The following is a 26,889-nucleotide window of genomic DNA, read 5'->3' as shown; positions in this document are numbered from 1 at the left end:
AGAGATTGAAGTGAAATATTTTGATCAATAGGTTCCTGCTATTTCACTTGCTTACGAGCATGCGGAAAGTGATATCATGAAACGTCAGCCACGTGATCCTGCTAAAGACAAACTTGTAAATGAAAGGTAAGTAACTTCTCTCATTAATATTTTTACCTTTTTCATATTGTGAAATGATCCTGAAACTTGTCCTATATTCTACTTTCTAGACCTGATACATCAATGGAGCATGACCTTCTTTTAGTTTAGAGTTGTAGGAACGAAAGTACCAAATAAGTTTTGCATACAAAAAGAAGTAGGAATGCATTCATAATTCAAATTTCCTATCAAATTAAATCATTCGAGAAAGGTTTACAAAGCTAGATCCAGTTTTTTTTTTCTTCCAGTAATACTCCTACTAGGAAATTAAATTCTACTAGACATGAAATTATATTCTTGTACAATATTTAAGATAATTGTGATCGCTACTACAGTCATGTCATGTAAGGCTATTTCTTGTGCATGAATGCATATACACAATTCATTTATTGTTTATTATTAACACCCAACCTCCATGAAGTCAAAGACATGTTTTGTATAGTTTTTTGTAAAATTTGCTGGCCAGGTTGGCCGATTGGTTAGTGTATCCAGTTTGCAGCCAAAAGGCTGCAGATTCGAATCCTGCCGTGGGCATGGATGTTTGTGATTGTCTGTGAAAGTACTAGTGGTGGTAGTCAGCAGTAGATGACATTGGTGTTAGGTGATGAAGGTTGGTGGAGTAGTGAGATGAAAAGTTGTAGAGTAGATGAGTCTTTGCGAGTCTTTGGAATCTCTGGAGTGTGATGTAATAATGAAAATAGTCTGTTAAGTGTCTTCACAACTACTTGCCTTATGAAGTCATATGTCTCCATAAACATCAATTTCCCCACCATCCTTTCAGATTAATATATGATGTATTGCAAGAAGGGCCACTATCCAGACCACTTTTACCTTTATTGGGTTCTCATTGGTGGGAGCTAGACCCATTGAGGTACTGATCTCTATCGAATACAGAGCATTTTAATGTGGTGACATGCCATTTTGCTACTTACATCTATAAAACTTCTGTATCAATTTAAATAGTTGCAGAAAGGGTTCCTCGCTACAAAGTAAATTATATCTGACACGTATATATCTTCATCTGCAAGCTTTTTCTTGTGCTCAAGGTTGAAGGATTAAAGCAAGAATATACTTTCTTGTCTAGTACAATTTTCTTTGTTAACATACAAGAAAACTTTCCTGTTCTAGTTCTATGTTGTATTATTGCATACAATGCACATTCATGAGCCAAAACTAAAAGAAAGAATAGGAGCAGTAGAGGAGAGGGGATGAGAGAGATGTATGCGAATGAAAGAAGAGGAGAGAATGGAAACAATAGGAGAGAGGGAATGGTAAGAGATTATAATATATGGGGACTCAATGATCCTTGGTGTTCAAGATAAGATGCGTGAGCAGTGTTTGCCAGGAGGAATGATAGAAAGTGTGGCTATGGCAATTAAGAGAGGTGAAAGGGTGGATGAGATGATTGTGATGGTAGGAACAAATGACTTGAGTGGTAATGTAAGTCGGGCAGCGAGAGATATGATATTTCTGCTTGAGGCTGTACGAAAGAAGACAGAGGAAGGATAGTGTGTGTGTTGCCTAGGTATGATAATGATGAGCAGAGCAGAAGAGCAGTGATATTGAATGACATAATAGCTAGAATGTGTGACAAGAGAGGACTGGAATATGTGGATGCTTGGAGTAAGTTTGAGGACAGAGGAATTGTATGCAAAAGACCATTTACATTTGAATGAGGAAGGACGTAGGCATCTGGAGAGATTGCTGTTCTAAACAAGTCAGTGTGTCCCAGGGAGGATGATAGCAGGGATAGCCTCTTGAAAGAATGGCTACTTGGGAGAAGGGGGATGGCATCAGGTAACACTGAGCATAGTGGAGTATAGAGGGGATAATGTTGGGTATAGAAATAACGACATATGCTTTACACTAATGCCAGGAGTATCCAAAGTAAGGGAGAGGAATTGGTGCAAATAGCATCAGCCTGGCCAAAAATTATTGGGATCACTGAGACGTGGTTGACAGAAGAGGATACAATAACAGGAACATAAGTCACTGGGTACAGCATTTTTTGGCAGGATAGGAAGGGAAAGCGTGTTGGTGGAGTACTGCTTATGATAAGTGACGACCTATGTCCTCTAAGAGTGGAGACTGGAAAGCAGTGACCCTAATGATTTTGAAAGCATATGGTGTGAGGTAGAGGTGGGCAAGACAGGATATTTAGTGGGCTGTTGCTACAGACCCAGGAGCACAGACGGTGGGGACCAAGAAATGTTCAGACAGTAGACTTTGGCAAGTGCAAGAAGAATGATTGTTATGGGAGATTTTAACTACAGTAGTATAAATTGGGGAGAAGATGCATATAGCAATAAGGGAATGAAATTTATAGAATTTTTCAGGGACATATGTCTTAGGCAACATGTTAATAGAGGGAACAAGATTCAAGAGTTTTGGATTTGGTTATAGCATCATAAGAGTTGATAATAACTGAGATGACATCTCTCCCACCAGTTGGAGAGAGTGACCATAAGTTTTGAACTTGGAAAATGAATAGACATGCAGGAGTAACAAAGAGATGGGAACGTATGTGGAATTATAAGGCAGGTGATTATAATAGTCTAAGATGCCAACTTGGAGCAGTTTCATGGAGGAAGGAATTGGAAGGCAGGGATATCATTAGTGCCTGGGAAATTGTGAAAGAATATTTGTTAGCAGCAATAGTAAGTTGTATACTACGAGTGAAGAAGACACAATTTGGAGTAAAGTGGATTACAAACAATATTAAACAAGAATTTCATGTGAAAAAGAGGTTATGGAAGAGATATATTAGGAGACAAGTGAAGAAAAGATGCATGAAGAATATAAGACACAGGCCAGAAGAGTGATGACTAGAATGGTAAGAAATGCAAAACTGGAATATGAGAGGAGATTGATCCAAAGAAAATCCTAGAGAATTTTTAGCTATGTGGCCAGTAGGAGGAGAAATGACTGTGGTAGAATGATATTGTGGGATAAAAATGGGAATAGAGTGACTGATGCAGAGGACATAGTGGAATTGTTCAATGAACACTTTATTGGAATATTTCATCTTTGTGGAGTCGGTTTTAATACTAGAGGGATAGGGCAGGTTCGGGGTTTAGAGGTACAGGAGGAGAGTGTTTCAAATACTGAGTACTCTGGATGTCAGTAAAGCTGTGGGACTGGATGGTATTTCACCTCACCGAGAGTTTTGAAAGAATGTGCTAGGGAACTGACAGTGCCTTTGACCTGGCTTTTCAATGAAAGTCTGGCTGCAGGAAAGGTGCCCATGGAATGGAAGGAAGGTAGGATAGTGCTATTGCATAAAGGTGGTAGCAGACTGGAAGTGTCCAATTATAGGCCAGTTTGTGTGTCATCAGTAGTTAGTAAGATCTTGGAGATAGTAGTGAAGGACCGTATACAGCATTTGGCAGATGAGGGTAATGTTATTTGTGAGATTCGAAATGGATTTGTTAAGGGGCGTTTATTATAAAAGGCTAGCATATTATTAAAAAAAAGTTACAAGAGCATTAGATGAGGGAAAGGCATATACTGCCATTTTCTTAGACTTAGCAAAGGCATTTGACAGGGTGCCACATGATAAGCTGATATTTAAGTTGCAGCACATGGGTCTGGATGTCAGATTGGTCTACTGGATTTAGGATTGGCTGTCCGATAGGTATCAGAGTTGTGTATGGTGGAGCAATATCAAAGAGGCAGAAGGTTACAAGTGGGGATCCACAGGGCTCGATACTGGGACCTATATTGTTTAACCTTTATATCAGTAAGATTGTCAGTGGATTGCAAGGGGATGATGTGAAGCTGGGAAGGATTATTAGTTAGAGTGCAGATGTGGAGTGCAGAAATGTAATTTTTGAGGTTTGGGAAACATCGATGGGATGCTGCATACTCTATGGGAGGAGTTATACTGGAGGAAGTAGAGGAAACGAGATCTACCATTGATGCTTGATAGAAACCTAAAATTCAAGGGACATATTGCAAATTTGGTGAAGATAACACAGAGGATTGCTGCAATAATGAGGAGGACACTGACCTGCAGAGATAAAAGGGTTATCATTCTGTTGTATAAGACTCTGATCCGACCACACTTAGACTATTGTTCTCAGATTTGGCCCCAGGATTTGAAGAGGATAAATTAACTGTGGAAAGGGTACAAAGATAAATAACAAAGATGGTTTCAGGACTGTACAATGTTAGTTATGAGCAGTGGTGAGCTATATTGTTTCTCCTAAAGGTCCTGATGGTGCCCCCCCTAGCAGGCTCTGTAGGTATTCTTGGTCATTGGGCTGAAGGTCTTCTGATGTAAGTCTCCCAAATTTGGGGCAGTCTCATGCAACCAAATTTGAAGTTTGGACTGTTTCTTAGGGCTGAGGCTGATTCCATGAATGACCTTTCAAATTTGAATTTACTACAGTGTATTACCATGGCTTTCTTCCACCATATTCTGTGTCATGTATCGAAAACATGGTCTGCAAGACCAGAGTGGCTGTACTGGTGAAACCGGATGTAGTCCTTGTGTCCTGAAATTCTGATATTCGCTGTCCTGCCTGTTTGGCCAAAGTAGGACAGCTTACAGCTTGTCCAGCTTACAGCTTGTCCAGCTTACTTGCAGCTGTAAGCTGTAAGTCTAGGGGAAGTGGTTGGTCTTTAGTGGAGCAGATAAGGATGCCAATTTTCTATATTGGTCTGTAACAAGAGGTTAAGTCATGTTTTTTTAGGATTTTAGTAATTTTTTTCCGAGATGCCTCATGTAGGGAATGGTAATGGATGTAGAGTAATCCTTGTTGTGAAGGGGAGGGGTGTGATTTACTGGCTTCAATATTTTTTGGATTTTTTTTTTTGGGCGGGGGTGGGGGTGGGGGCATTAGCTGAGAAAGTGTTGAGGATGTGGTTTAGCAGTGGTGAATTCTCTATGCTTGCTGCGCAAGCCCATTAATTGAGAAAGAATTAATATTTATTTGTTAATAAATGCATGCATTTATAAGCATTTCATTTAGGGCTTTTATTTTTGTAGACAGAAGGCGTCTTAAGCTTGCACGGCAATAATTGAGCTTTGCATTGTGTATCGAAGGCCGACTCTAGTCGAGCTACCTTTGGTTAGCTTGACTAGAGCTTCCAGGTCCACACTTCAGCACTGATTTCATACACGTGCATAGCCATTTCCACTCCCTCCACGTCATCTCGCCCTATTGCTTAAACATGGGCAATATGCAGTCAAAGTAACTCTAGCCAGTGAGCTTCAGCCAACCTTTACAAGTGTGCATGTTGCTTTGGAAAATTAAGTTACAACCAACTTTTTATGACTATGTTATTGACCAGTTCATAAAGAACTGTAGGGTAGAATTTGTATTTAAGTAGCTAAATTGAAAAAGATACAACATTTATTTTACAAATAATATTCTATTTGTATGATTAAATGTACATAAATTTCTAAATACAGGTAGCCCTCATATGACATGGTCTAAAATAGTGTTAACCCTTGTTGAACGCACTACTTATACAACACGGTTTCAATAAAAACACGGTCTACAAATTGTAGTAACCCTTTATCTTTTCATATGTTTTCACTGCGTGACTTAAAAATCAAATTTTGTCTTCATTAAATTTGTGTCTGCCTGTATCCTGCATGTAATTATAAGTAGTGAATTTATATCAGGGGAAATACCCTTTAGCATGCATGTACCTCAATTGTTTACTGTATAAAACGATTGTTGAAAATTGTCCTCGTTTCTGCCAATTGCATTAAAAATCATAAGTGTGTTCATCTCAAGCTGAGCACTTTATTTTCTGGTGAGTTACATACAATATGTAATGCTTGCTTTTTTGTGTAAAAAATTACTTTTATAGTAATGGCCACAAACTGCAACAATAGGGAAAAACCAACATTGAAAACAAAATTAATTTCTCTCGAAGAAAAATATTCAAAATCTTGGATCGGTTGAAAAATGGAGGAAAACCAGGAGTTTTTGCTGGGACTTTGAATTTAAATGAATCAACAAATCAAACAAAATGAACATAAAATCCGAGAAAGTGTTTATTGCTGGGTCAACGATAAGTGCAAAGCGTGTTGCTCGTGTATGCGAAATTCTAATGGAAAAATGGAGAAATCTCTAATGATTTCGATAGAAGATTGCACCTCAAAAGAAAATTCCTATGGATGGAAATCTTATTAAACAGAATCTCTCAAAGTTTATAAACATTTATAGTGCAGACCAGGTGTTCAATGTAGATGAATCCGGGTTATATTGGAAAAAAGTGCAAAAACGTACCTATATTTCAAAAAATGAAAGATCAGCTCCTGGATTCAAAGTTTCCAAAGATAGAATTACTCTACTGTTTTGTAGTAATGCATCAGGTGATTACATGACAAAAATAGTGTTTATTAACCAATCCTCAAATCCTCATGCTATGAAAGATTAAAATATGCACTATTTTATTTTGTCTAAAACATTTATGCATTATGTGCAATGAAGTTTAAGTACAATTTGTAATTTTTATACTATGTATTTGTTTCATAGTTTGTTTTCTTAACTTACATGAATTACCTGAATTAAATAAAAATATTTTTTTTTGTTGGATATGTCATTGTTTATATAATTTAAAAAAAAAAAAAAAAACAATTTCAGAACATGATCCTACTTTTTCTATGTGATCTGAGACTCGCATAACGCGATTTATATAATGTGGCATTTCTGCGGAACCTAATATCTGCGTTATACAAAGGTTACTTGTACATAGTTTTAAATTGTAAGTAATTCATTATTTCTCTAATCGGACTTCAATCACACTTCTCATTCCCTGAATGATAACAAGAGTATGCATGAATTTCAAGACCAGCATTTGCCCCTGTGGTTTAGTTCTGTGGTTAGGGCATTGTCATTTGAACAGATAAGTTTAGCCCTGTTATGCAATGTGTTAACTCCATATTGTTGTGAGGGGGGGGGGGATTGTTGATGAATGTATCTGCCTGTATGGGTAGGTTTTCTATAAACGAAGAAAACCAAAGTTCCATCAGGCTGGCAGGTGACTAGTGTGCGTAAGAAAGGGAGGCTGTTGTTTTTCTCTTTTTCCAGGGTGAACTTGATTCTGGGTGTGTTAAGAAGGAGAGGAGTGTATCAGAGCCATGTGGCCAACATATCCAATAAGGAATATAAATCTCTGCAGGAATTGAAGAAAAAGAAAGAAATAGTAATCGCCAAAGCGGGTAAAGGTAATGCCACAGTAGTACTTCACCAAAAGGATTACACAGGTAAGCTTAATGCTCTACTATTAGATCAGGCTATTTACCTCCCTATTGAGTACAATCCCACCAACTCACAAATTAGGAAACTCCACAGGCTCCTTAAGAAGGTCACTTCTTGGCCTGTAGAAATCATTAACAAATTAAAACCATTTAACTCCATACCTCCCTGTATATATGGACTCCCAAAAATACATAAAGAACCTTACACTCCAACATACTGACATAATGGTCAGTTTTGATGTCTCCTCCTTATTTACAAATGTCCCACTGAAAGAAACCTTAGACCTAATCCAAGCTAAATTTCCTCCCGATATCTCAGCCCTATTTCAGTTCACAATGAACTCGGGTTATTTTGTTTGGCAAGGAAAATTCTACAAACAAATGGAGGGGACAGCCATGGGTTCACCACTCTCTCTCCCCCTTGGCCAACTTTTTTATGGAGACTTTTGAAGAGAAAGCCTTAAACTTTGCCCCACAAAAACCAACCACATGGCTTTGCTACGTTGATGATGTGTTTGCTATTTGGCCACATGGCTCTGATATACTCCTCTCCTTCCTGATACACTTAAACCAACACCTAAGAATTAAGTTCACCCTAGAAAAATAGAAAAACAACAGCCTCCCTTTCTTAGACACACTAGTCACCTACAAGCCTGTTGGAACATTGGTTTTCTCAGTTTATAGAAAACCCACCTATACAGGAGATACATTCACCAACAATATGGAGTTATTAAGACACTACACAACAGGGCTAAACTTATCTGTTCAAATGACAATGCCCTAACCACAGAACTAAACCACATTCTCAACACTTTCTCAGCCAATGGCTACCCTCCCAAAAATATCCAAAAAATATTGAAACCAGTAAACCACAACCCCCCCTCCCCCCCTTGACAACAAGGATTACTCTAAATCCATTACTATTCCCTACATCTGAGGCACCTCGGAAAAAATGACCAAAATCCTAAAAAAAACATGACTTGACTTCTTGTTACAGAACCATATAAAAAAAATTGTCATCCCTTATCTGCTCCACTAAAGACCAACCACTTCCCCTAGACTTACCTGGTGTTCACCAGGTCCCTTGCAGCTGTAAGCTGCCCTACTTTGGCTAAACAGGCAGGACAGCGAATATCAGAATTCCAGAACACAAGGACTATATCCAGTTTCACTAGCAGCCGCTCTGGTCTTGCAGACCATGTTTTGGATACACTCCACAGAATACGATGGAAGAAAACCACAGTAATACACCGTAGTAAATTCAAATTTGAAAGGCTATTCATGGAATCGGCCTCAGCCCTAAGAAACGGTCCAAATGTCAACAAATTTGGTTGCATGAGACTGACCCAAATTTGGGAGACTTGCATCAGAAGACCTTCAGCCCAACAGCCAAGAATACCTACATAGCCTGTTAGGTAGCACAATCAGGACTTTTAGGAGAAACAATAGCTTCCTGCTTCGTCCTCATTTACTGTGTAGCAACTGCATGCACGTGTCTTTATTTTAAGTTCCTGTGAAGATGGCAACGTGACGTTTCTGAAATATTGGAAATATAGATTAAAGTTTAATTTAATTTATATCCTGTGTATGTTGTAAATTCCTTAAATTATTTAATAAGCATGCTTAATCAACATCTAAGGCTTTCTACAAGAATAATAGACTAAGCATTAATTTCTGCTCTAACATTTCCAAACAATCTTCAGATATTATCTTTTACCATTCGGAATAATAAGGATAACACCTATTATTCTAAATAGAACTGATCACATCAAAAAATTCACAAGAGCATTTACCAGCACTTCTTTTATCTTCTAATGTGTCTGACCTCAGACACTCATACACTAGTGTCACAAGTTCAGACACTAATACTTGACATGATAAGCTGGTAATTGAAATGGATGGAATCAGATAAGATACTAGTCAGTTGGATACAGTGGCGTACTCGGAATTTAATCTTGAAGAGGCCCAAGTACTTGAGATTTAATCTTGTGGGGGGGGGTGACAAGCGCTATCGATTTAATCTTGGGGGAGGGGACAGAGTTGATTAGACGATTTGAGAATACACACTATGCATTGCATATGACCTATGACTGAGCATCTGCAGTGAGTGCCAATACATGATACCTGTGATCTCTGGCCTGCTCGGGCAAACAAAGTATCATCCAAGCACTACTTCGTTCAGCTTGCATTTACAACGGCCGTGATTCCCAAGAGGCAGAGGGTATTCCCACCATATGTGACCGCTAATTCATAAGTAGTGTAGAAATAGAAGACACAACATAACAAAAAAAGAAAAGAATTTTAATTAGGAAAAGATTTTTGGAAATTTTCTAGTTCTTTTTCTAGTTCCTAATTAAAATTCTTTTCTTTTTTTGTTATGTTGTATCGTGTCTTCTATTTCTATGCTACTTATGAATTAGTGGTCACATATGGTGGGAATACCCTCCGCCTCTCGGGAATCACTGCCGTTGTAAATGCAAGGTGAACGAAGTAGTGCTTGGACGATACTTTGTTTGCCCAAGCAGGCCAGAGATCACGGGTATCATGTATTGGCGCTCACTGCAGATGCTCAGTCATAGGTCGTATGCAATGCGTAGTGTGTATTCTCAAATCGTCTATACTCAACTCAGCTCTCTCCTCCAAGATTAAATCGATAGCGCTTGTCAACTCCCCCCCCCCCAAGATTAAATTCTGAGTGCGCCACTGTATCCAACTGACTAGTAGCAGGTTATGGGGAGTGGTATCTCAAGAAGGTCACTAGCAGAGTATCCCAGGTGTGTTTTGGGGCCATTATTGTTTAACTTGTATGTTAATGATGCTGGGACAGAATTAACTGGCGATATGCAGTTGTTTGCTGATGATGCAAAATTGGGAAGAATTATGAAGAGCAGATGTTGTGGTCTTGTAAGTGGATCCCAATATGCTACATGAGTGGACAAAAGTTGAAGCTTTGTTTGATGTTTCAAAATGCAAGATCTTGCAATTTGGTAGGCAAGGTTGGGATGCAGAGTACACAATTAATGGAGAAATTTTGAATTAGGTAGAAGACATGAAGCTCAGGGGTTACATTGCTAAAACTAAGAATATCACAAAGAAGCATGGCAATGGGGAACTTTAAATTCAGAAATAGACATTATTTCATAACACCTCCAGAGAGTCCATAGACTCATTGCGGGAAGGCACCTACCCTACAACTGTCTCCACCACTTAATCCACCGACTACACTGAACTGCCACTACCATCGACAAATACACCATCTACCGCCTCCCCCCACCACCACCACTAGTACTTTTTGTTCTGTAAATTGCATGTGTTCTGAAGGCTAATTTTTCTGTATGGATAGAATAGTTATAGATAATAGACATTCACAGATTGCTTGTGAAAAGGAGGAGATATGATTGAGACATAAGTTGATGAGGAGTTGTTACCAGATTGTGGAGATTTTTCAGAGTAGAAGGGAAACAAAGGTAGAATCAAGAGGCAATTCCTGGATGCTGTATAAGGAGGGTGTGAGAACAGGTTCTTTGTATGGAGAGGGGTTGGTGAGATGCATTGCCTGCAGCGGTGAATGCAGAAACAACGGGTTTAAAGCATGCCTAGATGATCTCTTTGCATTAGTGACCTCTTGCGATGCATCTTGACACTGTGGAGGTCTGATGTTTGTTAATAATAAAGTTAAATTTCTCCCATCACTCCTATTTGCCACACTTCTTTCCATAGAATATTGTAAAATGTGTCAATTCTAAAAGTTCAATTAACTTAAATTTGCCAAAAATTAAATGCACTTATAATATATGCTGTTTCAAGTTTTCAATTGTTTGCAGAACATATCAGTAGAATCTTGGTTGACTACAAGTGCCTTTTTCAGATCAGTAGTACTACATTTTTATTAAAATTTGGTTTATAAGTAACTTGTATACATTTATACAAGTTACTTGTATTGTTACTTGTATATACAATTATACATTTCATAATAATAATAATAGTATTTAAGTCCCTGTCCCCCTTAAACAGCTTGGAAAGATGTAAATTAAAAAATAACTTCTTTGATTATAGGTTAATTTCCATAGCATATGGTCAGATTGGTATGATGCAAGCTGCAGCAGGATTTTATGTCTACTTCGTTATTATGGCAGAACATGGATTTTGGCCTATGCGCTTGCTTGGGTTACGTAAAGAATGGGATTCCAAAGCTGTTAATGATTTAGAAGACTCTTATCATCAGGAATGGGTAAGTATTAAGTTACCTTTCATACTATTAAAATATGCTACACACATTTAAATAGTTAGGATTTAATGTTTTCTTCTGATTTAAAACAATTCAAATTTATTTACTAAAATAAAGAGCCAAAAGGCATCACTTCGGCAATGCAAATTTATAAACTTAATTTCTATAAATCTCGTTCCACTTAACTTTTATTCAATTTTATTTTCAAAGATACTGCATTTGAATTGGTATAATTTTTAAGGTATCCACCATCATCAAATTCCTGCCATGTATCCTCAAGGGGTGTACAGAATATGATAGTATTAAGGTATCCTTGGAGTCATAAATTAATGAGGTCCACCTACTCTGCAGACTAATACCTGAATCTCAGAACTTGTTTAATATTGCATGTTAACTTAGTTCCAGAAATGTTCACTATTATTTACATTTTTTTCTAAATGCATGCTCAGTCTTTAGTTAAACAGTATTTTCAGGAGTAATAGGTGCAGTTTGTGGATGTTCAAAATCAGATTTTTTTTACTGATGACACAAAAGAATTTAATGTGATAGAGGGTGAGAATAGTGAGAGAAATATGAATAAAATAATGAGAGTGGGGAGTGTGGAAAGGTTGAATGATTGAAGTTTTTGCAGATGGTCTCAATTGGAAGGATGAATGGTAAATAAGAGTGGCTGACTTGCAGAGAGAGAGAGAGAGAGAGATATTGATGAGCTGAAAGAGCAGATGGAATGTCTAGGGAATGAGATGAGAAGTGTGAAAGATGAGATCAGGTGAATGGAAGAGATGAATGCAAGGCAAACCAGACTAGGAATGAGAGAGAGTTATGGGAATGAAAGAAGAGGAGAGAATAGGAACAGTAGAAGAGAGGGAAGGAGAGAGAGAGAGAGAGAGAGAGAGAGAGTGAGTTATGGGAATGGTAGAAGAGGAGAGAATGGAAACAGTTGGAGACAGGGAATGAGAAGAATGTGAAGGAGGATAGTCATGTCAGGAAGGCAGGCAAGTAGAGGAACACAGAGAGAAAGTGTTAGAGGAGAGAGAGAGAGAGAGAGAGAAATGTAGGTGAGCAATCGAGGAACAGGGTGGTAAGAGGTGTTATGTATGGGGACTCAATGCCTGGAGGAACAACATAAGGTGTGGCTATGGCAATTAAGAGGCATGAAAGGGTGGATGAGATGATTGTGATGGTAGGCACAAATGACTTGAGAGGCAATGTGATTGGACGGCGAGATATGAGATTCTGGCTTGAGGTTGTACGAAAGAAGACACAGAGAGGAGAGAGAGTTTCCGTGTTGCCGTGTGGATATCATAGTGACGAGCGGAGCAGAAATATTGAATAACATTATAGCTATAATTGGAATATGTGGATGCTTGGAGGGCATTTGAGGACAGAAAGGAATTGTATGCGAGAGACCACTTGCATTTGAATGAGAAAGGACGTAGGCATCTCGTGAGATTGCTGTTCTGAAGGAATCAGTGTGTCAATGCAGAGAAACTAGAATACACAGGGTGGATGGTAGCAGGGCTGGCCTCTTATGGGAATGGGTACTTGGAAGAAGGAGGATGACATCAGGTGCTGAGCTCAGTGGAGTGTAGAGGGGATAATGCTAGGTATAGAAACAGTGACATTTTCATGCTTTATACTAATGCTGCCAGGCGTATCTGGAATAAAATAAAGAAATTGGTGTCGTTGATAGCATCAGACTGGCCCAAGATTATGGAATCAGATGTGGTTGACAGAAGAGGATATAATAACAAGAATAGAAGTAGCAGGGTATAGCATTTTTCGACAGGATAGGAAGGGAAAGTGTGGTGGTGGAGTACTGCTTATGATAAGTGACAACGGCTTTGGAAGGCAGTGACACTAATGATTTTGAAAGCATATGGTGTGAAGTAGAGGTGAGTGAGACAGGATATTTAGTGGGGTGTTGCTATAAACCAAGGAGCACAGAGGGTGGGGACAGGAGATATTTAGACAGTTGAGCTTTGCAAGTGCAAGAAGAATGATTGTTATGGGAGATTTTAACTGCAGCAGTATAAATTGGTGAGAAGAAGATGCATGTAGCAATAAGGGAATGAAATTTATAGAATTCTTCAGGGACAAATGTCTTAGGCAACATGTTAATAGAGGGAACAAGAGGTTCAAGAGTTTGGGATTTGGTTATAGCATCATAAGAGTTGATAATAACTGAGATGACATCTCTCCCACCAGTTGGAGAGAGTAACCATATGTTTTGAACTTGAAAAATGAATAGACATGCAGGAGTAACAAAGAGATGGGAATGTATGTGGAATTATAAGGCAGGTGATTATAATAGTCTTAGATATCAACTTGGGGAAGTTTCATGGAGGGAGGAATTGGAAGGCCGGGATATCATTAGTGCTTGGGAAATTGTGAAGGAATATTTGTTAGCAGTAATAGTAAGCTGTATTCCACAAGTGAAGAAGCAGACACAATTTGGTGTAAAGTGGATGACAAACAATATTAAAGAGCAACTGCATGTAAAAAAAAAAAAACTATGGAAGAGATATAAGGAGACAGGTGATGAGCAGAAGCATGAAGAATATAAGACACAGGTCAGGAGAGTGACATGGTAAGGAAGACGAAACTGGAATACGAGAAGAGATTGGCCCTAAGATCCAAACAAAATCCTAGGGAATTTTTTAGTTATGTCCAGTAGGAGGAGAAAAAAATGATTGTGGAAGAATGACATTGTGGGATAAAAATGGGAATAGAATGACTGATACAGAGGACATAGTGCAATTGTTCAGTGAACACTTTATTGGAGTATTTCATCCTGGAAGAGTAAATTTTAATACTAGAGGGATAGAGCAGGTTTAAAAGTGCAGGAGGAGAGTGTGTTCCAAATACTGAGTACTCTGGATGTCAGTAAAGTTGTGGGACTGGATATTTCATCATGAGTGTTGAGAGAATGTGCTGGGGAACTGACAGCTCTTTTGACCTGGCTTTTCAATGAAAGTCTTGCTACAGGAAAGGTGCCCATGGAATGGAAGGAAGGTAAGATAGTGCCATTGCATAAGGGCATTAGCAGACTGGAAGTGTCTAATTATAGGCTACTTTCTGTGTCATCAGTAGTTAAGATCTTGGAGAAATTAGTGAGGGACCATATACAGCATTGGTCAGATGAGGGTAATGTTATCTGGGAGATTCGACATGGATTTGTTAAGGGACCTTTTTTTAGTAATATGCTAGCCTTTTATAATAAAGTTACAAGAGCATTAGATGAGGGAAAGGCATATTCTGCCATTTTCTTAGATTTAGTGAAGGCATTTGACAGGGTGCCACATGATGATGATATTTAAGCTGAAGCACATGGGTTTGGATGTCAGGTTGGTCAACTGGATTCAGATTGGCTCTCCGATCCGATAGTTATCAGAGAGTTGTGTATGGCGGGGCAGTTTCAGGGAGGCAGAAGGTTACAAGTGGAGTCCCACAGGGCTCAGTACTTGGACCTACACCTTCTGTCCAAAAAAAAAAAAAACAACTTTTGACAGAAAATAAAACCTAGGCCAATTATAATTGTTCTAATCATTTATTTCAATCAATATACTCTCCCTCAGCTTTGATACCGTGTTTGGCACGGTCAATTAATTCGTTAAATGAGTTTTTTATATCGGTTTTTGGGATTCTGTTGAGGGTCGTGGTTACTGCCGCTTGAACGTTTTCAATGGTGTCATATCGTTTTCCTTTCATCGGCAAATGAAGTCAAGGAAGAGAAAGAAGTCACAGGGTGCTAAATCAGGTGAATACGCAGAGTGATCCATCAACTTGGTTTTTGCTCAAAAACTGTCTCACAACGTATCGAACGATGAGATGGTGCAAATCGTGATTTCAATTTACAAAGGTCCAAACTCTCAGTCAAAATGTTGTGCACAGTTGAATTGGGAATCCCTAATTCATCTTCAATCAATCTCACGGATGATTTCTGGTTTTCTTTGATGAAATCACGTGCTATTTGGATGTTAACTTTGCTCAGTCCAGTTTTTGGACTGCCCAGCTTTTTGTAGTCTACAAGCATCTAAAGACCACTTTGAAATCACTTGAACCACTCGTTAACTTGAGTACAGGATAAGCATTCATCACCATATGCTTTTTGAAGCATTTGATGCATTTCGGTAAAACCTTTACCAAGTTTGACACAAGTCGATCACAGTTCTCTGTTTAAAACTCATTTTCTGACCGTTCGTCAGAACATTTGTCACTCTTGGCACTATAACTCGGCTTCTAATAAAACAAATGTTATAAACAGTTACTAATGAATTTTCCGCTTTTGACAACAAAAAGATACGACAGGTGGCGCCACTAGTTTCTTCTATTTTCGAAAAGTTTGGTTTCTTTTTGCACGATGGGTGTATATTGTTTAACCTTTATATCATTGTCATTGGATGGCAATGGTATAATTCAGTGGGATATTCAGTTGTATGCAGATTATGTGAAGTTGGGAAGGGTTATTAGTAATAACGTACCTGAGGCAAAGAAGGCCCACCTTATTTATAATTTGAATAAATTAGACAATTGTTTAGATTAATTGAAAGAACAGTGTTCATATTAAAATTTGTATTATCACTAATTAGAAACGAACACAAATAAGAACAATTCTTGCAGTAATTTATATTTTAACCAAGTCTTTAAAAAAACGCCTTGTGTGGGCCTTATTAAACCATAGTAGTTTAATAAAGCCCTTGAACAAAATTAAATATTTAAAAAAGAATATAACAATTATTTTTAATTATTATTAATTTTAATCATAATTATTAGCTTAAGAACAGTCATAGGGCATACAAATGTGCCACATTCTTCTTTGGTGAGACCAACACACTCTTCATGGTGCCATTTAAAACACAGTGTGCATTGCCTCATATCAGCAACCTTTTCTTCTCTGCATCCATGACAATACCACCCCTCTTTTGACACTGTTTGTTCCTTTTATTTTTTATTTTTTTCGTTCTTCCTGTTTTTTAATGGCAGCCTTCTCTTTCTTACTATCCTTTTTTGAAAAGATCTTTGGTCATTCTCTGGCCCTTATAATTTAACGCTTTTCTTTGTGGGTTGTCTTTACAACTGCATAATTTGGCATTGTCATTAACTCCTGAAACAATGACTTCAACTTTAGATTTGCCAGTGGAATCTCATCATCAGAGTTATCTGAATCACAAGATGGAGGATTAGGACATGATCTTACAGCTCAAGCAGGATTCAAAAATTGAGCTTTACATTTAGAAATTGTTGAGTTTCTCTTTAAAAATAACTTCAACCCATCTTTTCCTGTGAGCCCACTTTCTGTATTGAAGTTATTCCTAATTAAATTTTGTTCGCAAAATATAAAAGTTTGCCTGCATAGCTTTTGGAGTTAAAGGGATGCCAATTGAAGCAAACCTTACTATTCTTTCTACCATGTTCTTCTTTTGTTAGCACAGTATTTCTTCCTAATCTTTTTGTTGTCGTCTTCTCTGTCTATAAATGGTTCCTAGATGTTGTAATAGGAACTATCACAACGTGCAGCATCAGAACACTATGGAGTAGCATTCTGATGCTGCACGTTATGATAGTTGTCCTCTTTGCACAGCTTTCATAGCTGCTTCTAGTCTTTCATCAGTCCAAAGACCCCATTTCTTCTTAACTTCTGACGTTTTCAGAGATCTTTAGCAATAAAATAAGTAGCTATTATGAGCAATCACCAAAAAATAAAATCATAAATTATGGCAGTTTAATAAGGCCCATCAACAAATTTACGGGGCCTTATTAACCACCGCGAACTAGATTAGATCACATCTATTTTCACATAAAATATGAAATTTAATCAATTAAAACATTTTTTTATCATAAAACTGAATGTTGAAAGAACAATTTAAATATAAAAACAATGCAAAAAATACAATATTTTAAATTAAAACTTATGAATTATTGCAGCATAATATTATTAAACGGGAAGACACAACCATCTCCCACAAAGATCTAGGTCAAACTGACACAATATAGTCACTAGACAATATGCTGCCACTGATTTGCTATTGCTTATTGCATCCTCTGTGTGTGTAAGAAACCAAACCGGCGCAACGTACTGTAAATGAGATTTTTTTTTTTTTTTTTTTTTAACTGACTTTATTAGGCACTGGGCCTTATTTGCCTCAGGTACCTTAGTGCAGATGTGGCATCCCTGCAAGAGGATTTGAATAAGCAAGGCTGATGGGCAAATGAATGAGAGTTTCAGTTTAATGCAGCAAAATGTAAGGTCTTGAGGTTTGGAACACATTGAACGGACATTGCACGGTCAATTAATTATACTCTATAGGAGTTGTACTGGAGGAAGTAGGCGAGACAAGAGATTGATAATTGATAGAAATTTGGTTGATGATTGATAGAAACCTGAAATTCAGGGGACATATTGCAAAGGTGGTGAAGGTAACACAGAGGATTGCTATAATAATGAGAAGGATGCTAACCTGCAGAGATAAGAGTTATCATTCCATTGTATAAGACCCTGATTAGACCACACTTAGACTATTTTCTCAGGTTTGGTCCCCAAGATTTGAAAGGGATAAATTAACTGTGGAAAGGGTACAGAGGTGGATAACAAAGACAGTTTCAGGACTGTACAATGTTAGTTATGAGGATTGGCTGAGGGAATGTGGACTGCAGAGTTTGGTAGATAGGAGAGGTGATATGATTGAGACTTTTAAACTGTTGAGAGGTAGTCACAGGGTTGACACTGTGGAGTTCTTTCTCTTGGTTGAACAACAGAAGGAGTGATGACAAGTTTATACCACTCCAATGAGTGGTATAAACTTGTTTATACCACTCATTGGAGTGGTATAAAAATTGTTTATCATACCATTCCAACGAGTGGTATGATATAAACAATGAGTTTATATCATACCACTCCTTAAACGGTCAATGAGTTTAAGGAGTGGTATGATAGACTTTGTGTCTCCTAGAAAGGACCTCCTGCGATGAGTCTTTTGACTCTATGGAGGCCTGAATAATAATCTTAATGCCAATCTTCTCATATTCCAGTTTTGCCTTCCTCACCATACTAGTCATTCTCCTGGCCTGAGTCTTATATTCCTCATGCGTCTGCTCTCCAACCCTCTACTTATATCTCTTCCATAATCTCTTTTTCACCTGCAGTTCCTGTTTAATATTATTTGTCATCCACTTTATACCAAATTGTGTTCTCTTCTTTATTCATGGAATACAGCTTACTATTGCTGCTAACAAATATTCTTTCACAATTTCCCAAGCACTAATGATATCCCAGCCTTCCAATTCCTCCCTCCATGGAACTGTCCCAAGTTGATATCTAAGACTATTATAATCACCTGCCTTATAATTCCATATACATTTCCTTTTCTTTGATTCTCCGGCATGTCTGGAGACATGCAGGCCTGGCTGGCAGAGCGGTTAGCTTATCCTCTCTCTACCCAAAAGGCTGTGGGTTTGAATCCCTCTGTGGGCATGGATGTTTGTGATTTTCAGTAGAAATACTAGTAGTATTGTTGGTCAGCAGTAGATGGCGTTGGTGTAGTTGCGGTCATTTGGTGGAGTCAGAGCTGTAGAGCACATGCCCTCTCTCGACGAGTCCTTGAACTCCCTGGAGGTGTGAAATAATAATAATAATGTCTATTCATCTTCCAAGTCAAAACTACATGGTCACTCTCCAACTGTGGGAAGAGATGTCATCTCAGTTATTATCAACTCTTCTGATGCCATGACCAAATCCAAAACTCTTGAATCTCTTGTTCCCTCTATCACATGTTGCCTAAGACATTTGTCCCTCAAGAATTCTAGAAATTCCATTCCTTTATTGTTACATGCATCTTCCTTTCATCAATTTATACTGTTGTAGTTAAAATCTCCCATAGCAATCATTATTCTTGCACTTACCCAGCTCAACTGTCTAAATATCCCCTGGTCCCCACCCGCTGTGCTACTTGGTTTGTAGCAACACCCCACTAAATATCCTGTCTTACCCACTTTACTTCACACCATATGCTTTCAAAATCATTAGTGTCACTGCCTTCTAAAGCCTCCACTCTTAGAGGACATAAGTCATCACTTATCATTAGCAGTATTCCACCACCACACTTTCCCTTCCTATCCTGCCAAAAAATGCTTTACCCTGCTACTTCTATTCCTGGTGGTATATCCTCTTTTGTCAACCACGTCTCAGTGATCCCAAATAATCTTTGGCCAGGCTGATGCTATCAACGTCACCAGTTCCTCTCCTTTATTCCAGATACTCCTGGCATTAGTATAAAGCATAAAAATGCCACTGTTTCATTATTAGTGTCACTGCCTTCAAAAGGCTCTACTTTTATGTGACGTAAGTCATCACTTATCATAAGCAGTACTCTGCCATCACATTTTCCTTTCCTATCCTTGTAACACTGAGAGAAAAAACGCCCGTAATACTGAGAGAAATATAGCACAATTCGCAACAGTCATACTATACACCTTTAAAAACACTTTTCTTTACCACAGCTCAAATTCATCACTCTGTTCTTTGGCAATGGAGAATCTTCCCCCCCCCCCTTTTTTTTTTCAAGCAAAGAAGCAACAGCTCCATTTACTATCTTTCCGACTATATCTTGAAAATTATCTTGTAAGTATAAATCATGTGAACATTCTGAACTCCATGAGATACCTAAAAGAATAATGATATTAAAATAATATAATTTTTTTATTACTTTTTAATGATGTACTGCTAAGTTTAAACAATTTTTGGCTTGTTCTTTATTAATATATTTTTCCTCTTTTTCCTCATAGACATACTTCAATCGTAAAATTCTGGAATATACTTGCCATACAGCATTCTTTGTGTCTATAGTTATTGTTCAGTGGGCTGATCTCATTATCTGTAAGACACGTCGGAATTCAATTGTTCACCAAGGAATGAAGTAAGTTAAATGTCTGTTCTAGTATGTTATATTTGAAGTATATGAACATGTTATAAACATTTACAGGGTGTTCGGGATAAATTTGACATATTTATAATTAATTATATTTTTCCGTAAGTTACATGTATTAACACACACTTCTCTTCATTTAAAAGTTTGGACCCTTCTTCATTCATATACAAGATGTCAGAAAGGATGGATAGCTGGAACCCACCTGAATCATGGAAGAGAATAACTTGTATCATGATGATTCGTGCCCGCCATCAAAATAAGGATATTACGACTGCTGCCCAATGCTCCCTGAATACAGTAAAAACAATCAGGCATGAACTAGAGACTTGCAATGGTGACTACGAGGATGTAGCAAGAAGAAAGATCCCTAGCAGACGATCTGATTGCGTTCGTACAGCAGAATTCCTCGCAAATCTGCAGGAACAGGTGTTGAAGAACTCTGGCATTGGAATTCGGGCTTTGTTCGTGGAGTTGCTAACTGTAGTCAAGCCCTGGATAACAAGGGTAGCCAGTGGTAGGCCGTATGTATGGCAGCAGGATTCGGCCCCTTGCCACACCTCTGGGAAAAGTCAAAAATGGTTGTCTGAAAATTTCTACGACTTCACCAGTCCAAATGTTTGGCCTCCAAACTCCCCAGACCTTAACCCCATGGATTATTTTGTATGGGGCGCAGTTGAAAAAGACACCAATCGCACTTCCAGTAATACAAAAGCCCAGTTAATGGATAAAATTAAAACAGTTTTTGCGGCCCTTCCCAGGGAGACTGTAGCATCAGCTTGTTCGAGGTTCCGAAGCAGAATTGAAGCTGTGATCGATGCTAATGGTGGTTATTTTGAGTAAATCTTGTTGATAGTATTGTAATTAACTCTGCCTGTAATGTTTTTTTGTCAATTCATTAAATTTAATAGATACAAAGAAGATTTTCTTTTTCCTTACGAAACTGTCAAATTTATCCCGAACACCCTGTATCTCTTACAAATATGCATATATACTGTATATATATATATATATATATATATATATATATATATATATTTACTCCAAATATGAGGGACCACAATGCCTTGTGTTTTTAATATGGCCCTGTTAGTTTTTGTTTGTCATGTTGTGGCAAGTTATTAAAGGGGGGAAGCATCCATTAAGGTTTCTTTAAAAGCTGGAGTTACATTTGTTGGGATAAACAGCATAGGGAAGGCTGTTTCAAAGCACATAAGTAAATGGAATGGAGGAAGAAGATGAGAGGCTGGTTTGAAAAATGTGGAGTCTGGCTATATAAATGTTGATCAATGGTTTCTCATGTTCTTACGTGATTAGAGGAATGTGGAAGAATGGAAGTGGCCAGTTTCAAGCAAAGCCCATGAAAGTACCTATATAAAAAATTTAAAAAAAAAAAGTATAATTGCAGAAACAGTGTGCCTATGATGGTCACTGGAGAGTCTTGAAGTGGAGTCTCCTTTTAAGCACATTGTCTTCTTCAGTATGCAGTTAATTCTTGGGGGTTTTGGGTACACCATCCCAAATGTGTAAAGGGTCAGCTGGAATTGGAACCTAATGCAGCAGTTAGATCATCTTTCAAAAGAAACCATCAATCTGTCCCCATTACAGGCATGTTGTAAGACAAAAATTAAGGAATCAAGGAGTAAAGGAATCAACAGCAAAGGAATAAAGCAACAACACTAACATTTTAAATGTTAAATTGCAGTAGTCCAGTTTGCATATGGAGTTATTTTTAATACTCTTAATCTACCTGAGCCTTATACACCGAAGCAGATTTCATTATTATTATTATTATTATTCAGATATTATAATATTATTATTGTAACAGAGGGTGTTGTGTAGGTATATGAACGGGCACATGTGATATTGCTACTCCCGTTTTTATAGTTTTAAAGAGGTTCTTACTCTTGTTTTTAATTAGAAAGTGTTCCAAAGTAATTCTACTTGTCACGCCGAAGACAGTGATATAAAATTGAGTCCTGAAAATTGAAGAGAGTGGACCATGGTCAACAATGAGCAAAGAACAAAGGATATTGGTATCTTTACAGTCACACTACAGTTGCTCAAGGGAAGAAAGTTGAGTCATGAAGTGCATCAAATGCCTGAAGGATTTATCATTCGACAGAAATCATATAACCTGTAGGAAATACTATAGGAATCTTCACTTTACATGTTCCGGCCTTTCAGAAACAACCTGGCAATGTAAATCCATTGCAAAACATGAGGAATGGAAGTGTCTATACTTCAAGAAGAACAAAGAAAAGCTGCCCCACACACACACAAATTATACTGGAGGCAGAATCAGACAACGAACTGAACAGACAAAAAAAAAATACAGGTAAGTCTTATAATTTTGAATTCTTTAAATATACTAATAGAAAATAGCTTAGACTATAAAAGCCAGCTTAGTAGATCTTGTTCAAAGACTCTTTGATGAACAGAATGAACAAATAACAAAAAAATCTAGGGAATATGAGGATTTTGTTAAACATAATTTAGCAATGGAAGAAGTCTTGCAAACGGTAAAAGAGATCAAAATTAGTGTTAACGTATTAACTGACAACATAATTTGATGAAAGAGACATCCGAACTCGATTCCCTAAAAACTACAATATGAACTTTTAAATCGGCAACAATATAAAGATCTTGTCATAAATGGTCTTCCTGAAACTGCACCTACAAAAAACCTCAGACCTAGTTTTAAAATTAGGCCATGCAATTGACATGTCCCTACAGCATAACATTCAGACAAACACTAAAACATTTACAACATTCAAAAATAATTAAAATAGAATTTTACTTCCTATATTTCGTCTTAGTCACTAGGACATCTACGGGGATTACAAAAACAATTAATGTAACATATACACAAATAACAAACAATACTAAGCCCAACCACGTGGGTGACACTAAAGTCCTATCTAGGTAGAGTGCCCTCTAAGGGCAGTAGTAGGTGGCCTGGAATGTAAGGTGGGAACTCTGGTGAGTGTTTCCCAAATCTTCGGAAGCTTAATGCAACCGTAATCCCCGTATATGTCCTAGTGACTAGGACGAAATATAGGAAGTATTAAATTCTATTTTAATTCTTTTTGAGTGTTGTAAAAAATCCATTAAGCCTCCAACATGACAGCTGTCACTGTGTTATGAAATGTGAGCAAGTTACTGAGGCATGATCTACCCTTCACAAAACCATGTTGTCCCCCATACAGTATCCCATTTTCATCTATCCAATCCTGTATTCTTCTCTTGATAATTTCTCCAAGACCTTGACAACGATTCCTGATATGCTAATCGGTCGGTAATTTACAACAGCAGTTTTGGAACTTCCTTTATGCAGTGGTATTATTTTCCCCTCTTTCCACCCCCTCAGGACTAACCCAGACCCGAGACTCAAATTAAACAAAAGGGTCAAGGGTACTGACAATTCTTTTGCCGCTTCACGTACGACACGAGCCTGGTATACCATCGAATCCCACAGATGTATTGACATTGAGGTTTTTTGCAATAGATTACTCACCTCCACTTCATTCACCACAATTCTCGTATAATCTATTGGTTCATTCATTTCTGCAATGTCACCACCTGGAAGATATATTCTTGCAAAGTGCTTACTCAGTAACTCAACTATATCAGCTGATTTGGTTACCTCCCTACCATCGGCATTCTTTAAAATCATTCTGCCATATACATTTTTCTTTTACTTGCAACATATCGAAAAAATTGTTTAGGATTCTCTTTAGCCTGCATGGCCAATGTTCTTTCGTAATCCTTTTTTTGCTTTTCTTACCACACGCGTTACCCTTCTGGCCTGCACTTTATACCATTCATGTGCCTGTCCGTCACCATTCTCCTTAAATTCCCTCCATAGGTGTTTTTTCTTTTTTTGCAGCTCAAGCTTAATGGTGTTATTCATCCATTTAACCCCTACTTGATTTATTATTCGGACTCTAGGTATACAGTCATTTATTGTTATTGATATAACATTGTTAGGGGTCGATAGAAAAATATAAGACATCATCATACGGGTAATATTTAATTCAGTTAACTTTGATTACCTCCATCATGAATGACCACTCAATTAAGAGTGAATCGTGGGAACAGTGACATGAATAGGACCTGTAAGATGGAGCAAAGTCATGAAAATAGTTATGGAGGCCAATCAAGTAGGCCAAAATGACGTATTTACCAATAAACGGATGTCTGTGGTTCCCGGCCGGCTGGCACTGCAGGAGTGAGATTGCAACACATGCACGGTTGCTTATTTACTTATACTTGCAGATATTCGATCCCAGTCTCATTTTTGTGCATCAACATACAAGTGAGTTAATGTTCTAAAATTCATCAACATACATATTACATAATATTAAAATTACGTAATAGTAAAACAGAGAGGGTCGATAAAAAGTCAAACTCTTGAAGGGGTCAACGGTCAAAGAAGTTTGGTGACCCCTGATCTACAGTAACTATTAATACATTATACAAAAAAAAGGAAAATTTGTGTATGAAATTCATTGTTAAAAATAACCAGAACAATGTTTCGTAAACACACAATATATAATGATTTTAATAAAAATTATTGAATTTTTTATTGCTTTTATAGACATGTAATGCGAAAAAGAAACCATTAATTTGCAGTACTTTGTAAAAAAGCATGTTGGATTGTCACTCGACGATTATTGTGTGTGTGTGTGTGTGTGTGTATATATATATATATATATATATATTTGAGATCAGTAAAAAAAAAAAAAAATTATTACGTGACACCTCCAAGGAGTCCAAAGACTCATCCAAGGTAGGGTGCCTACTCTACAACTCAATCCACCAACTGCAACTACCATATACTGCCCACCACCACTAGTATTTTCCAACAATCGTAAGCATCCATGCCTACAGCGAGATTCAAACCTGCAGCCTTTTGCATGGAGAGCAGATACCATAACCACTTGACCAACCAGGCTGGCTATATTGGCTACACTATCATACTTCAAATCATCATTGTGTAGCTTTCTCAATACGATAATGTAGTATATGTCCTTCCAGTAATCTGTTGGCAGCTCTTTTTGTTTCACGGTCACATGATCCTGTCCATGATCTTATATCATCAAACACGTCCTTCTTTTTTTACCTCTTGATCCTCTTCTCATAATTTTTCCTTCTAAAACCGTTAGTGTCTGTCTTGCTGATCCTCAATACATGTCTTGCCAGTTTCATCTTTCTCTGGATCATTTCTTGCAATAAAGATTGGTTTTTCTGTAATACCTCTGCATTTGTCATGTGCTCTGTCCATGAGATTTTCAGGGTTCTTCTGTAGCATCGCATTTCGAAGGCCTCTATCTGTTGTCTTCCTCTCTTCTTGATTACCCGAGTCTCGCTTCCATAGGTGAAAACTGGCCAAAACTAATGTTCTTATCATTCTGTTCTCTGTCTCTATACCCATAGAACTTCTGAGCAGATCTTTATTTTTCCAGAAGGCATCTTTAGCTAGGGCAGTTCATATTTTTATTTCTTTATCTTGTTTTTCATCTGCAGTAAAGTAGGTACCTAAATATTTGTATTCTGTTGTATGCTCAATTTTTATGTTGTTTATGAATATTTCTGGTTTGGATCTATTCTCTTTTGAGAATCTCAAATTTGGTCTTTTTTTTTGCATTTAAATGAAGGCCAAAATCTTCACCTACTATTAGTAGGTGCAGCAATTTGATTAATTTGTTTCTGTTTTCTGCTATTAAAATGGTATGATCAGCATATCTAAGATTGTTGAATTTACACCATTCATACTGATTCTTATATTTTGTTTTTCAATCTTTATCACTGTCTCACTATAAATATTAAATAGATTTGGTGAAAGAATGCAGCCCTGTCTTCATACATATGTTAAATTTTAACAAACTTATGATCTCTAAATTTATCATGCAGATATTTCTGTGATTTTATTACTGTACATTAAAAGTTACATAAAAAATTAATCTTCTAGTTATACACTTGTTTCTATTCTCTTAAACAGTGCTTTGACACATATAGCCACACTTGACAATGGACTATAAAAGAAAATCAAAGATATAATCATATGGAACATTTGTTTCTGATAATGCATTTGAATTGCAAATACAGTAGGTCCTAGATTTAACAGACTAATTGGGGTAAGAGGTGTCTGAAAGTCCATTAAATTAATTGTATTTATTATTATTATTGTATCCTCCATTTAGTCAGCAGACTCATTATAGGAGGTTCATTCAACTGACAACATATTTATCTTACTGAATCTTAAAATCCTTAACAATCCTTGCATTAACAGTGCAATCTGGTAATGCATTCCATTCACTGACAATTTTCCATATAAAAAGTCTACTCCTCAACACCACTCTTCACCACAATCTTAC

General features: G+C 37.4%; 1 protein-coding gene across 3 annotated transcripts in view; it reads left to right on the top strand.

The window, feature by feature from the left end:
- The window catches only part of LOC150097892 (sodium/potassium-transporting ATPase subunit alpha-like), a 221,532-nt gene that overhangs the window by 156,627 nt on the left and 38,016 nt on the right, over positions 1-26,889 (top strand). For all 3 annotated transcript variants that reach the window (XM_090405971.1, XM_090405968.1, XM_090405969.1), the window contains exons 17-19: positions 32-126; positions 11,414-11,588; positions 20,370-20,500. In XM_090405971.1, the coding sequence (XP_090262097.1) occupies positions 32-126; positions 11,414-11,588; positions 20,370-20,500 (401 nt within the window). The remainder of the gene's footprint in view (positions 1-31; positions 127-11,413; positions 11,589-20,369; positions 20,501-26,889) is intronic.

This window comes from Typopeltis vanoorti, chromosome 16 (assembly GCF_054136105.1).
Source record: "Typopeltis vanoorti isolate ZY-2024b chromosome 16, IOZ_Tvanoo_1.0, whole genome shotgun sequence".
NCBI lineage: Eukaryota > Metazoa > Arthropoda > Arachnida > Uropygi > Thelyphonidae > Typopeltis > Typopeltis vanoorti.
Note: the sequence above shows the minus strand (reverse complement) of the source record. Positions and strands in the feature narration are given on the sequence as shown.